This window comes from Muscardinus avellanarius (genome assembly GCF_963383645.1).
Source record: "Muscardinus avellanarius genome assembly, chromosome: 6".
Lineage (NCBI taxonomy): Eukaryota > Metazoa > Chordata > Mammalia > Rodentia > Gliridae > Muscardinus > Muscardinus avellanarius.
In genome coordinates this window covers 68,846,089-68,858,323 of record NC_137791.1, presented here as the reverse complement: position 1 = coordinate 68,858,323, position 12,235 = coordinate 68,846,089, and the positions used below count along the sequence as shown (strand labels likewise).

The 12,235-nt window shown below is 37.4% G+C and overlaps 1 protein-coding gene across 2 annotated transcripts in view; it reads right to left on the bottom strand.

Annotated features, from left to right (window-relative positions):
• The window catches only part of WDFY3 (WD repeat and FYVE domain containing 3), a gene marked incomplete at both ends in the record, with an annotated part of 188,199 nt that extends 179,301 nt beyond the window's left edge, over nucleotides 1–8,898 (bottom strand). The window contains one exon of one of the 2 annotated variants that reach the window (XM_080697358.1): nucleotides 8,701–8,898. In XM_080697358.1, coding sequence (XP_080553484.1) covers nucleotides 8,701–8,880 — 180 coding nt within the window. The remainder of the gene's footprint in view (nucleotides 1–8,700) is intronic. The other variant, XM_080697357.1, reaches the window with a different exon arrangement.
• Between the last annotated feature and the right edge of the window lie 3,337 nt (nucleotides 8,899–12,235).

Genomic DNA, 12,235 nt, shown 5'->3' with positions numbered 1-12,235 from the left:
CTGACTTCCACAATGAAGTCTAAAAATGCTAGGAATGTTTTCACCGTCTTCAACAAAAGCTTCTGTCAAGTACATAAACTGCTGCCAGCCTGAATGGAGCAGAGCTGGGAATCAGAAGACTTACATTCTCCCTCTCAGTCTCAGGGACTACTGCTCAAATGTTTCTGGTTGTTAAGATTTTTCATCTGTCAAGGGAGAGTTGGGCAGTGAATTCCTTTAGCATGTTCAACTCAAAAAGAATGATTCTATGGTGAATTTGTGTGAAGTTCACAACTCATGATGAGAAAAATACTGAGAAACCAAAAGTGCATGCTAGCAAATTCAATGAAAATAGCAACAATTGCCATATAATAAGCATTTACAATGTGCCTAGTATCATACACATACCTGAGGTGTCATTTTTGTCTCATAAAATTCTATAGAACAGATGCTATTGGTATTTTCATTTTGTAGATAAAAAATCAAGGATTAAAGTTACCTTTAGCCAAGAGGTGGCAGAGACAGAATTTCAAACTAGGTATGTCTTATTAAGGTGGGTTCTTAGTCAAAAGTATTATATTTTCTCGATTATAATTGTGTGAGCCCTATATTGTTACATTGCATAGTGTTTACTTATAGAGGAAAATAATTCATCTAGTTGTTTGGCCAGTTATTATGGATTAATGAAATGAAAATTTGACCAAGAAAATAATATGGTTTGACTTGTCTTTAAAAGGGTCATTTTTACACAGACTGTTTTTATGGTGCTGGGGATCAAACCCAGAACCTTACATATAGTAGGTGGTGCCCTACCACTGAACTATACATTTAGCTCCTTTAAAAGGGTTATTTTTAACATTTACATAAATTCAGGAAATTTCCTGGCAATCCCTCAACTAGATATTTTTGGTATTCGTTTTATGGTTAGGTATACAATGTCCTCTGAAGAGCTCATGCTTTGATGTTCAGAGTTGATGTACTTAAGTTGTAAGGGTGCTAAATCTCATCAGTGGTGAATGGATTGTAATGGATTTACTTGGTGATGACCTAGGTGGCTGAGTGAGGCTGGAGAAGGTGGGAGGCCTTGGGGACTGTGCTTTTGTCTTTGAGTTTCTTTGCCTGTTTGCTCTCTTGCTTCTGGCCTCCCTGATATGAGAGCAGAGCCTCTCTCTCTCTCCCTCTCTCTCTGCTTCTGCCCTGCCCTGAGCTCTGCAGACCTTGCCTTCATATGGATTGAATCTCAAAATCTCCAAAAACTGTGAGCAAATAAATCTTCATTCATCTAAGTCGTATGGCCAGTTATTATGGATTAAAGAAGTGAAAATTTGGCCAAGATAATAATAACATGATGAAGTAGAGGCTGAATATGTATGTTACTAGATGATGCTAGTCAATAAAAATTCGTTATATTTGACTAATAGAAAAAGGATGGACTATTCAAAAACTCTCCTAAAATTGAGTTGTTCCTTAATAACTACAATTAAGTTATACAGTATTAATTAATCATCATTCATCCTTAATTTGTTATATATAGCAATGTTAAGAAGTTAACAATAAAGATGTAATTAAATTCGTTCACATTGCAGGTCAGTCAAGACTTCTCCTTTTCTTATCCTGTTTTTGTTTCTAAGGACTACCAACGGAAGGCAGAAGAAAGAGAACACCTGACTCAGTCAGCCCCTCACTCTCCTCTTGGGCTCTGCCTGCCCCATGAGAATACATTTTCATCTGCTATGCCTGTGGCCAGTTCTGCCAATCACTGTGTATGTCTTCATAACTATTTCTGGGGTGAAATAAGCCAGTCCTTTGCTGTACTGACCTATGTCATACTCAATAGTTCCATCTTTTCCTTATTTGGTTTTAAACTTCATTGTCGCTGGGCGTGGTGGCGCACACTTGTAATCCCTGTGCTTGGGAGGCAGAGAAAGGAGGATCGCACAGGTTCGAAGCCAGCCGCACTGACTTGAGACCCTGTTTCCAAACAAGAAAAGGATAAAAATAGGTCTGGGAGTGTAGCCTGGAGGTAGAAGGGTTTCTAGGAACCCCAGTACCACCACCACACACACACACACAAAATAATAATAATAATAATAATAATAATAATAATAATAATATAAATTCAGTGTCCTCCCTCTAAAGCCAAAAACTTAAAAAGTAAAGGTTATTTGTAAGGGGCTCAAAGGACAGTTTTCAACTTGGATTCTTTTCAAATTTAAACTTTGAAATAAGTTAAAAAACAAGAAGTTTCTTAAGAAGACCTAGTTGGTAAACATTCTAAAATAAATAATTAAGTGTGAGAACATATACTAAGGTAATTCACAATGTTAATTAATTAACTGAAAGGCTATTTGTTTTTAACCAGCAAAAACAAAGTATTTTCTCTGTAAGCTTTTTGATCTTGGGACTAAAGGTTAATTATTTTTTAGAATGCTGAATAAGTATTATTCATCTATTCTCAGACTGCACAACACTATTTCAGCTTTAGAGAATCTGAGGGAGCAAAGCAGCAGCCTCCGTGTAGAGCCATGATGAAGACCACAGGAGGCATTTCAAGGACCCAGCATGAAACTTGGCCCAGAAAAAGTACTCAACACATGTCACTTCCCAACTCATGTCTCTTAAAAGCAAAAGCCACCAAATGAAACAACATGATCAAGCATACCTTTTAAATTGTTCTATAGAGAGAAGCCCATGTCTAACAGTATTATAGTTTATTCACCATTAAGCACAAATCAAGTTAAGTGTCAAAACTCAACATGTAATTTTTTCATTTACCTAATGCATTTTTTGCTGGTAGAGAATGTTCATGCACATATGATCAAACATTATCAAATATAATGGCTATATATTTTTTAATTTAATAAAAATTATATTCAGGAGTAATTTCAATTTGTTAGTATTCATCCAATTAATATATTTTATGTTTGGGGGGCTCTTTGTTCGCTTCTATAGTCCTGGGAATTGAACCCATGAATATTTTACTTCTGAGCTATATCTTAGTCTTATTTATTTTGAAACACCTCACTAAATCACTGAGGCTGGCCTTGAATCTGCAATCCTCTGTTTTAGCCTCCCAAGTATGGTATGTACCACCACACCTGGACAGGACAGTTTATATATATTTTAAATAGGGTAAAATGACCCAGAAAGCTAGGCTGGGGATGTGCTCAGTGGTTCAGGGCTGGCCTAACATGTGCAAGGCCCTGCGTTCAATGTCCAGGAATTCCCCTCTACCAAGCAAAAACAAAACTAAACAAAAACAGAGCTAAAAAAAAATTCCCTGAACTGCTTTAAACATTATGATAATTCTGTAAATGTTTGTAAGTCTGAGAGAGTGAGATTACATTAAGCTACTCAGTAGTCAATAGCATAACAATAAAAGAAAGGATTAAAACCAAAACATATCCCAGAACTGGTTCTGAAAAAATTACTGATGTATCTGAACAGAGTTTGATACAAATGGTTTGCCCGTACTTAGTTGCCTCCCACTTTTAAAATAATTATTTTAAATCTTTCCTGCCCCCATGCATGTTCTTAATCTACCATTCCCTTCCCCCATCATTTACAGTGGATTTAATTCAAAAATTAAAAACTGTATATTCTCGAACTGTATTAGGGTTTCCATTCTTTTTTAATTTTAGGAACAACACCCCACTGATGATGTGAGTTAACATCTCTTATATTCTTTCCTTCCATGCCTGCCATTATGCTTTACTAATCCAGTAAGACCTCAATTCCAACAAATCGGAAATCTCCCTTCTCTACTTCTACAACACACCGGTATAGGTAAGATGCAGTATAAATTTATCATCTTCAGTGCTCACTGGGCCCTCAATTCTAATTGATTATTTTACTGCTCCTGTTCAACTGTTTCTTTACTTCTCTGTCCCTCTGTCTCTCTCATTTCCTTATATGAATTTTTTTTTTTTTTTTTTTTGGTGGTACTGGGGTTCCTGGAAGCCCTTCTACCTCTGGGATACACTCCCATGGGCTACACTCCCAGACCTATGTTTTAATTTTTTTTATTTCGAAACAGGGTCTCTTAAGCCAGCGAGGCTGGCTCCGAACCAGCGCGATCCTCCAGTCTCCACCTTCCAAGTGTGGGGATTACAAGTGTGCGCCACCACGCCCAGCCTTATATGAATATTTGATACAGTCACATTTCCATAAGTCCCCAACTCAACCTACTTACTTCATTCATAACAGATTGCATCTTCTGATGAGACACTAGGAATTTAGGGCTATCAAGTAAGATTTTATCTAATACCTATTATCACTACAAATCCATATTCATACCTAAGACACCCTGCTTTCTGACATGATGAACTGAGTGTCTCCTGTTTAGGGCTCCCTCATCTGCTTGCAATTTGAGTCCTTGCTCCCTCCTCCCAAAACAATCTCACTCTCTCCTAAAAATTTTCAAATTTCTGCCTCTGCTGATTTCTTCTCTGTATGAGCATGCCTGAATCTCTACCGTCATTAAAAACAAAGCACAATATTTTAAACATATAATTTAAGCTCTCTTTATTGCCCAGTTCATCTCTGGTATGGCTTGGCTAAGCTTTGTCCCTTAAAGAATCATGTGCTGGAGGACACGTGTTTGCCAGTGTGGTGGTGTTGACATAGTAGAACTCTTAAGAGGTGGGGCCTAGAAGGTAATTAGGTCATGATAGCTCTACCTTTATGAATGGTTAATTAATGTTGGCTAATAGAAATAGGTCAGGTCTTGTGATAAAAGATTAGTTCTCAAGAGAGTAGGTATTTACAAAGTAAAGCCACTCCATGTGCTTTGCCCTTCTGTACCAAGCTTGTTGTACAAGGTTGTTGTGTACCAACCCCTTCTCCTTCTCTACCATGTTGTGACATAGCTAGGGGCCCTTGCCAAAATGCCATCACCATGCTATTTTTACCTTCTAACCCCCTTTTTATTATAAAGTACCTGATTTCAGGCATTTTGTTATGGCAACACCAAACTAAGACAACTTTCACCAATCTCTTTTGCTCTATTTTCTTTCCATTATTTTTTCTCAAAGCCTAGTTATACCTACCATTTATTCTCATCTCACATTCACTCCTGATTTCTAGTTACATCATTCTAATGACTTCCATGCTGAAAACATCCTATGAACACTTTCTAGTCTCCATCTTATTGGTTTTTTTTCTATTGCATGTGACAATGTCGACTGCTCTCCTTCTAGAAACTTTTGTCTTTCAAGCTCTCTGATACCACCCTCTCCTAATTATTCCTGCTCAGTCACTGACCAGCTCCTTCTCCATATCCCTTCTAGGTTTCCCTTCTTTCTTTCAATACTATGTTCTCCATTGTTCATCTTCGTCTGCTGTGCTTCTCACTTGGCAGTGTGAACCATGGGTGATCTTGTGCTCCCTCCAGGGTTTCTACTACAAGATTTCTGTCACTGGTCCCCAAAGCATGTTTCTAGCCAATTCTTATCACATGAGCTTCTACGTGCCTGATGAAACCCCAACTACTGAAGGCCACAAATAGTACAGACCCAAGGTTCCTCACCAAATCTGCCCCAAAACCTTCATCTCTAAGCTACTGGTAAAAATAGTGACCATTCTACAAATGAGAAGCCTGGGAGACAGTCCTGCCTTATTTTCTTCTATTCTCACTCTACTTTTTAAGCTACTTCACTGGCACTGCATGCCTCCAGGAAAAAGTATTCATTCTGAAATGATACACAAACCTGTGATGACTAACTTCCTTTCAATCTCAACAGTCTTATATTTTGCCTTTTTGATGTAAAATCACTTTCTAAAGGCCAACAGATACTGGAACACATCCAAATGTTTGTTGCCTTTTGCTTTGGCTCACGCTTTAACCTCTAGTAGCTTCTAGGTTAACTTAGCCCTTCTTAGTTAATTTACCTCTGTTTATCTCTGGCCATTGCTTATCTTTTAAGAACTCAAGAATCTATCACATTGTTAAGAAAGACTTTCCTTCCCTCATCCCCAGGGACTCTTCAACAGCTATCCTCAGAAGTGCCACAGAACCCACCTGTATCCCTTATACTCTACTCTTTAGATTAGAAAGTGCATCTCAATTCAAAAACCCCAATCACAGCCAAGTATTTGACATAATGTACATTGTTTGACATAAGTTCAGTGAATGAATCCATGAATGTGCAACACAATAATAAATCAAAGAACATGAAAACAAATAGAATATGACGATTATCCTCTCCTGTTATCAACATGAGTTGTTGGCTTGGTCTGTGTAATATAGAGAATAGATAATTATTTTAGCATAAAGATCTCTTCATCTTTGCTTTGTCTCCTAATGTTTTTATTTTCAATGCAATAACAAAACAATAATAGGTACAAGTATAAGTTTCTGTGGATAAATATTTGTTAAGTGCTTTAAGTATGTTGTCTTATTTAATCCTCATGACAACCTCATAAGGTAGATGTTCTTATTCTTATTTTATAGTTCTGAAAATTAAGGTGACTGTCTTTCCCCAGGGAAGTAGACAACTGAAGATTTAATCTCTAGAGAAGAAGAATAAAGATACCAGCACAAATTGCGGGGAAGAGCATTGACATGTGAATACTGGAAAATGAAAATCTACCTATTGAACATGAAATATTAACCACCTTCTTCAACTTGGCTATAAGAAACACTAGCGGTCAGGCTGATTATGTTCCGGACAGACTGGAGACTACTCCCTCTTGGGATGTCAACACATCCAAAAGTTTACTAACGCCGGGATTGGGGAATTCTCTCAATTAAATAACCTAGCCAGATTACCTTACACTTGAAAAGTCCCACTTCTACACACATAATTTCCAGCCAATGTTTCAATATTTTATCCTTCTATAGCAACACATAGATAAAAGGAGAAAAAGAAGGGCCTAGAAGATTTCAGACCGGAAGATGAACTATCAACACACACAGAACAATATGGAGACCAGGTAAGGCTAGTTTCAAAGACTGTCTGGAAGACACAGTCAGGACAAAGGGACAGAAAGGGAAAAAAGCGGGATCTGCTTGGGAAAAGAAAACAAGACTGGGAGAGAGATCAAGGCCCCGGGAAGAAGCAGGGCAGAGAGACAGAAGAGAAAGAAAGACCAGGTGAAAGAGTGACAGAGAAGGGGAAGAGATAAAGAGAGAGAGACGGAAGAGAGTAGAGACAGGAGGAAGAGAAGGGAAGGAGGAGGAGGGAAGAACAGTTAAAGCAAGGGAGAGAACTGTGAGATGAAACAGCAAGTGAGAGAGAGAGAGAGAGAGAGGAAGAAGAAAGAAAAGAAAAGAAAGAAGGAAGGAATGAAGAAGAGGGGGAAAGGGGAAGGAAGGAGAGAGAAGGGGAGACAAAGAAACAGTTTGGGGAAAAAAGACAGAAACCGAACCAGTAAGATAGATGTCTCGGTGTATTCATTTCGAGTCACCCCCTCATGCCATTTTGGCATGGGGCTGTATTTCTATTTTCTGTATTTCTATCTTTCTAATAAACTTTAAATCTTCAACAACAAAAAAAAAAAGATAGATGTCTGGGAGAAATCAAGTTCTGTAATATGGTCATAATAAGTGACACGGGTTCATCTTTGAACAGCAGTTACACCACAGTCAGTGAGGAGTAAACACTGCATACTTTTTACACACATGGCACAGCTATTCAGAAAGGATGAAAGGAGCACGCATGAGCCTCTAAATAGAGTCATTGTTTCAATATATTTTGGTGATTTCATGTAGCAATCTTGTTGTATGTATGTTACAGTTTAGAGGAAAAGGAAGTAAAGGCAAAGGCTCACGTGCCTCACTAGAAAGTCGGTTCAGCCGAATAAAGAAGAAATAGAAGTAAAAGCATGCCATCTGAAAGCTGTAGTGGCAGCAGCAATTAGTGATGTAGAACAGCAGGGAATCAGTAAGCTGTGAAACTAGCTGACTTTTTTAAACTATGTACTTATAAACCTTTGATCAATATAAAAAAAGTTATTCTTAAAAGCTCCAACAAGATTGCTGCGTGTAATCACCAAAATATATTGAAACATTAACTCTCTTTAGATTCTTATACCTACTCCCTTATAAACTCTCACAATATATTGGACAAACAACAAAACAAACTGTGATGGTCTCTGTAAGTGTCCCGAGAGCATACCAACTGAACCATTTGCGCAAATGGAACCATTTGGCACATTAAACACATCACTTCAAAACAAAAGAAATAAAACAAATGGCATTTAAAATGTTCCTTCTTCCAAAACTGAGGTATTGTAGGAATATTTTACAAAAGCTCACACCTTCCTTTTATATGTTAGAAATGAAGAGGTCTTACTAAGTATAGTTCATTCTGACTAGTTTTCACATCAAGTCACATAAGAGCAAAAAAAAAAAAAAAAAAAAAAAAAATTTTTGTGGTACTAGGAATTGAACCCAGGAATATTCTATCTCTGAGCTAAACCTCAGCCCTACTTTTTATTTTTTATTTTAAAACAGGATCTCACTAAGTTGCAGAGGGCCTTACTAAGTATAAGTAGTTGAGTCTGGCCTCACTCCTCCCATTTCAGCCTCCCAAGTACTTGATACAATCATGCACCACCACGCCTGGCTTAGAGCACATTTTTAAAAAATTAATGAGAACATCAAGCATTGAAAAACACCTAACACATCCTATACTTTTTCTACCTGTGACTTAGCATTTACCCTTAAGCTTCTATAACACCATCCAGACCCAGAAGTCATGAGTGGTGACCTGGACTTACCCTGTTAAACACTGGCAGCATCATGTACAATTTCTCTTCTTGTTCCTTCTGAGTCATGTGCCGGGGAGGATGACACAACTCTGTGAAGAGTCGGCGGAGATGCATCAGGCCCAAGGCGTTGTCCTGCGGGCTGCACTCCTCCTGCCTCGGCCGCCCCATGATCCTTTTCACCATATTCATCTTGGCTGGGTGGTGGTAAACACTTTTAATTCTGTAGGAAAATGACAACACAGAACAGTCAAAATGATACCACATGGCCCAGGAGAAAATTCTGCCTAACATATTTCTTTCTACTTCTTTAAACAGAAAAAACAAAAAAGCAAAGTTGATTTTGGTAAATATAATTGAATAACAAAATACGAACTGTAGAACTTAAAGTTCCTTCTAGCTTTGCCACAATTTACATAAAATGTAAACCATTATTCAGACAAGTAGCAAATGTTTCCAATTAATCACAGTAATTCAACAAAGATATCCTAAAGCTAATCTAATTTGGCACTTAATAGTTAAGCATATGTAAAAAGAATGAGAAAGTTCTCCTTAACTTCAAAGCATCCCAAGAGCCAAAATTCCCAATTTTTCATATTTAATTAAGTTTTTTTCTAAAGGACAAATTACATTTTGAGTACTGAAAGAACAATGTTATGTTTAAAAATATGCAAGCTAAATGCAATGTCATCCCACTATGTAAGTCATAAAAGGACAGTCGAAATGATCATGTAACTAAAGACCACTTTCTCAAACTATAGATTAAAACCCTTTGGTAAGTCACATTAATTCACTTCGTGGGTAGGGATGAGCATTTTTTTCAAAAAAATAGCATAGAAGATATTAAAGAAACATCATAGATGATATGAGAACATATAGGAAGATAGCTTGTTTTATGAACAAGCTTGTTTTATTTCTGGTAAGGGTGTCTAGATGGGTGTTTGTCATAATGTTAAAATGTTTCGCTCACTGGGGTTGCAATTAAAAAATAAACTAAGCACTGGGTTAAAGTGTATACAGAATTAATAACACTGAGCTTTCAGAAAGCATCCATAGACTTTTCCAGCCACTACTAACTGCGCCAGCAATTAGCTAATTTCGGACACAAAAACAGGATATGTCACGAAAGGAACCAGGAAGGCTGGGAGAACATTATGGATACACAGAATTTAGATGAAAAGCAATCTGCTTTTTAATCTGTAGAAAAGCAAGTATAACCTGAGATTATTTTTTAATTGTGCTGAATAGCCACATATGCTACTATACTATTTCTTAAGAAATGAAAGACTACTTCAAGACTTGGGTTTTATTTACTAAACATCTACATGTTGATATTTTAAAACTACAAGAAAAACAAGCACCTGAAACACTTGTCCTTGAGAATTTTGAGTGAACTCGGTGCTTGGTGACATGCATATGCTGATGCATAGAGCTCCCCTGGAACAGGACATAGAACCACTTATCACAGGTGAGGAGCAAAAAGGCACCCTCTGCCTGGAGCTCCTGGTCTCCTGCGTGACGACTGCACAAAGAGCACTCAACATACTCTCAAGTGTCTGGCCACAGGAAAGAGCGCCTGGACACACAGGCAACACAATGAATCAACATGCATGAGAAGCAATAAAAGCTTCTTTTAGAGAAAAATTGTAGGACTAAAATGTGTATGATACAAAAGAAGAAAATCTACATGTCTACCAAAGGAAACTAGAGAAAGAAGAGCTTATAAGCTTAAGGGAAGCAAAGGAAAGAAATAAAAACTGGGGCAGAAATCAATGAAAACAAAAACAAGACTGAGGGTGTCACTCAGTGATTGAGCACTGACTAGCAGACACAGGGCCCTGGGTTTGACTCCCTCAGTACCTTCCTCCCAAAATGATAAGTAAATATACAAATACAAGATCAGCAGAGAAAATCAACAAAATCAAAGGCTGATTCTTTGAAATGACCAATGAAATTAATCTCAATTCCACTAACACATGACTGATGTTCTGTCTCAAATACATCTTCCCTCAGTTCCTAAGTTATCTTCTGAAAAACAAAGTAGATATCATACCACTTTCTGATTTTAAAACCTGTTGACTCTCGATTGCCTAAGAATAAACTGAAACACCTAATCTGATATCTAATTCTTACACACCTTGTTCTCATTATACCTTCAGCTTCATCACTCACTAAGCCACCTTTTCTCTTCCACTCTAAATTCTGCCAACATGAAAGCATCCCCAGCCTCTTGGGTACAATCCCCTATGTACTGAATAGGTTGTTCTCTCTGCTGAGCACGGCCCCTCCTCTGCTTTTCTACCAGCTTAAAAAACAGCTCTGAGGTCACCTTCTCAAAGAAGTTTTTCCTAAATCTCCAGGCAGTTTGTTGTTCACCTTTGATCCCACCAGGGACTCAGTGCTCATTGTAGAAAATGCCTAATGATTCATTGGTTTGCAGGTAATACCCTGGACCCAGATCCTGGTTGCAACACTTACTGTGTAATGCTAAGTCACCATGCCTTCTTTGTGTGTCAGATTCTCATCTATAGAAAGAGAATAACTAGTAGAAGCTACTTCATTCAGTAGTTTGTAAAAAGTAGATGTTTTACTATGTGGAAAGAATTCAAATTAGTATCTGGCAAAAATGTGCAGTTAAGTGATGATTGTTATCATTATACTACTCAGTGTATGTTTACCAACAAATGATCTACTCCTATTAACCTATAATTTTCTCAATGGTGAGAAGCAAATCTTATTTAGGTTTATATTGTTAGTTCATAAGGTTTATAAAATGGGTGCTGGGTGAATAAACATTAAAAGATACACTTAAAATCATTAACCTAGTAAATGGTAATGCGAGATAGATTTTCTGTCCAGACATTTGGATTTCTGGGTGTAACAATTTTATTTTTCCCCATAAAAATTATGTTATCGCAACTTAAAATTATTTAAATTTACAATTTATGTAACCTGGTTCTTATCCCATAGAAAAAGTCTTCACAGAACTTAAAACTAGAAAAAGACCACATTAATCATTTGCTCTAAATTGATAAGGGACCAACTTTCTCAAATTACAATAATTTCTTGTTACTTAATGAGTATCTCTCATTAAACTATAAATTCCTTAACTGGCATGGTCTCCAAATCCTTAATGCATTTTCCAGGATCTGACACACAGTATAAAAAAAGGAGTAACTATGAGTGATTCCCATAGCTTTGAGGAAAGTACAAATGTTAAAGCTCCTCATTATCTGACCTACGTGCAGGCCTCACCCCACCCCTGCCCCGTTATTCTACTTTAACTCCACACAGACCAGCTCGGCCTCGGCTCCCTGCTCTGCCTTCACATATAGCACTAACCGTCTCCCAAGAGGCTTTCCTCTCTAACTATTAATCACCCTCTACACCATCCTCAGCTCTATTGTTCCTCTTCTACAAAACATTTTATATATTCCAATTTGATAGAAAACTGTGTCCTTTGCTCCCATATCACCCTATGTATATCTTTGTCGTAGAATTTACTACCGTGTAAAGCTGTTATTTGTGTTTTTCTAACACCAGAGAA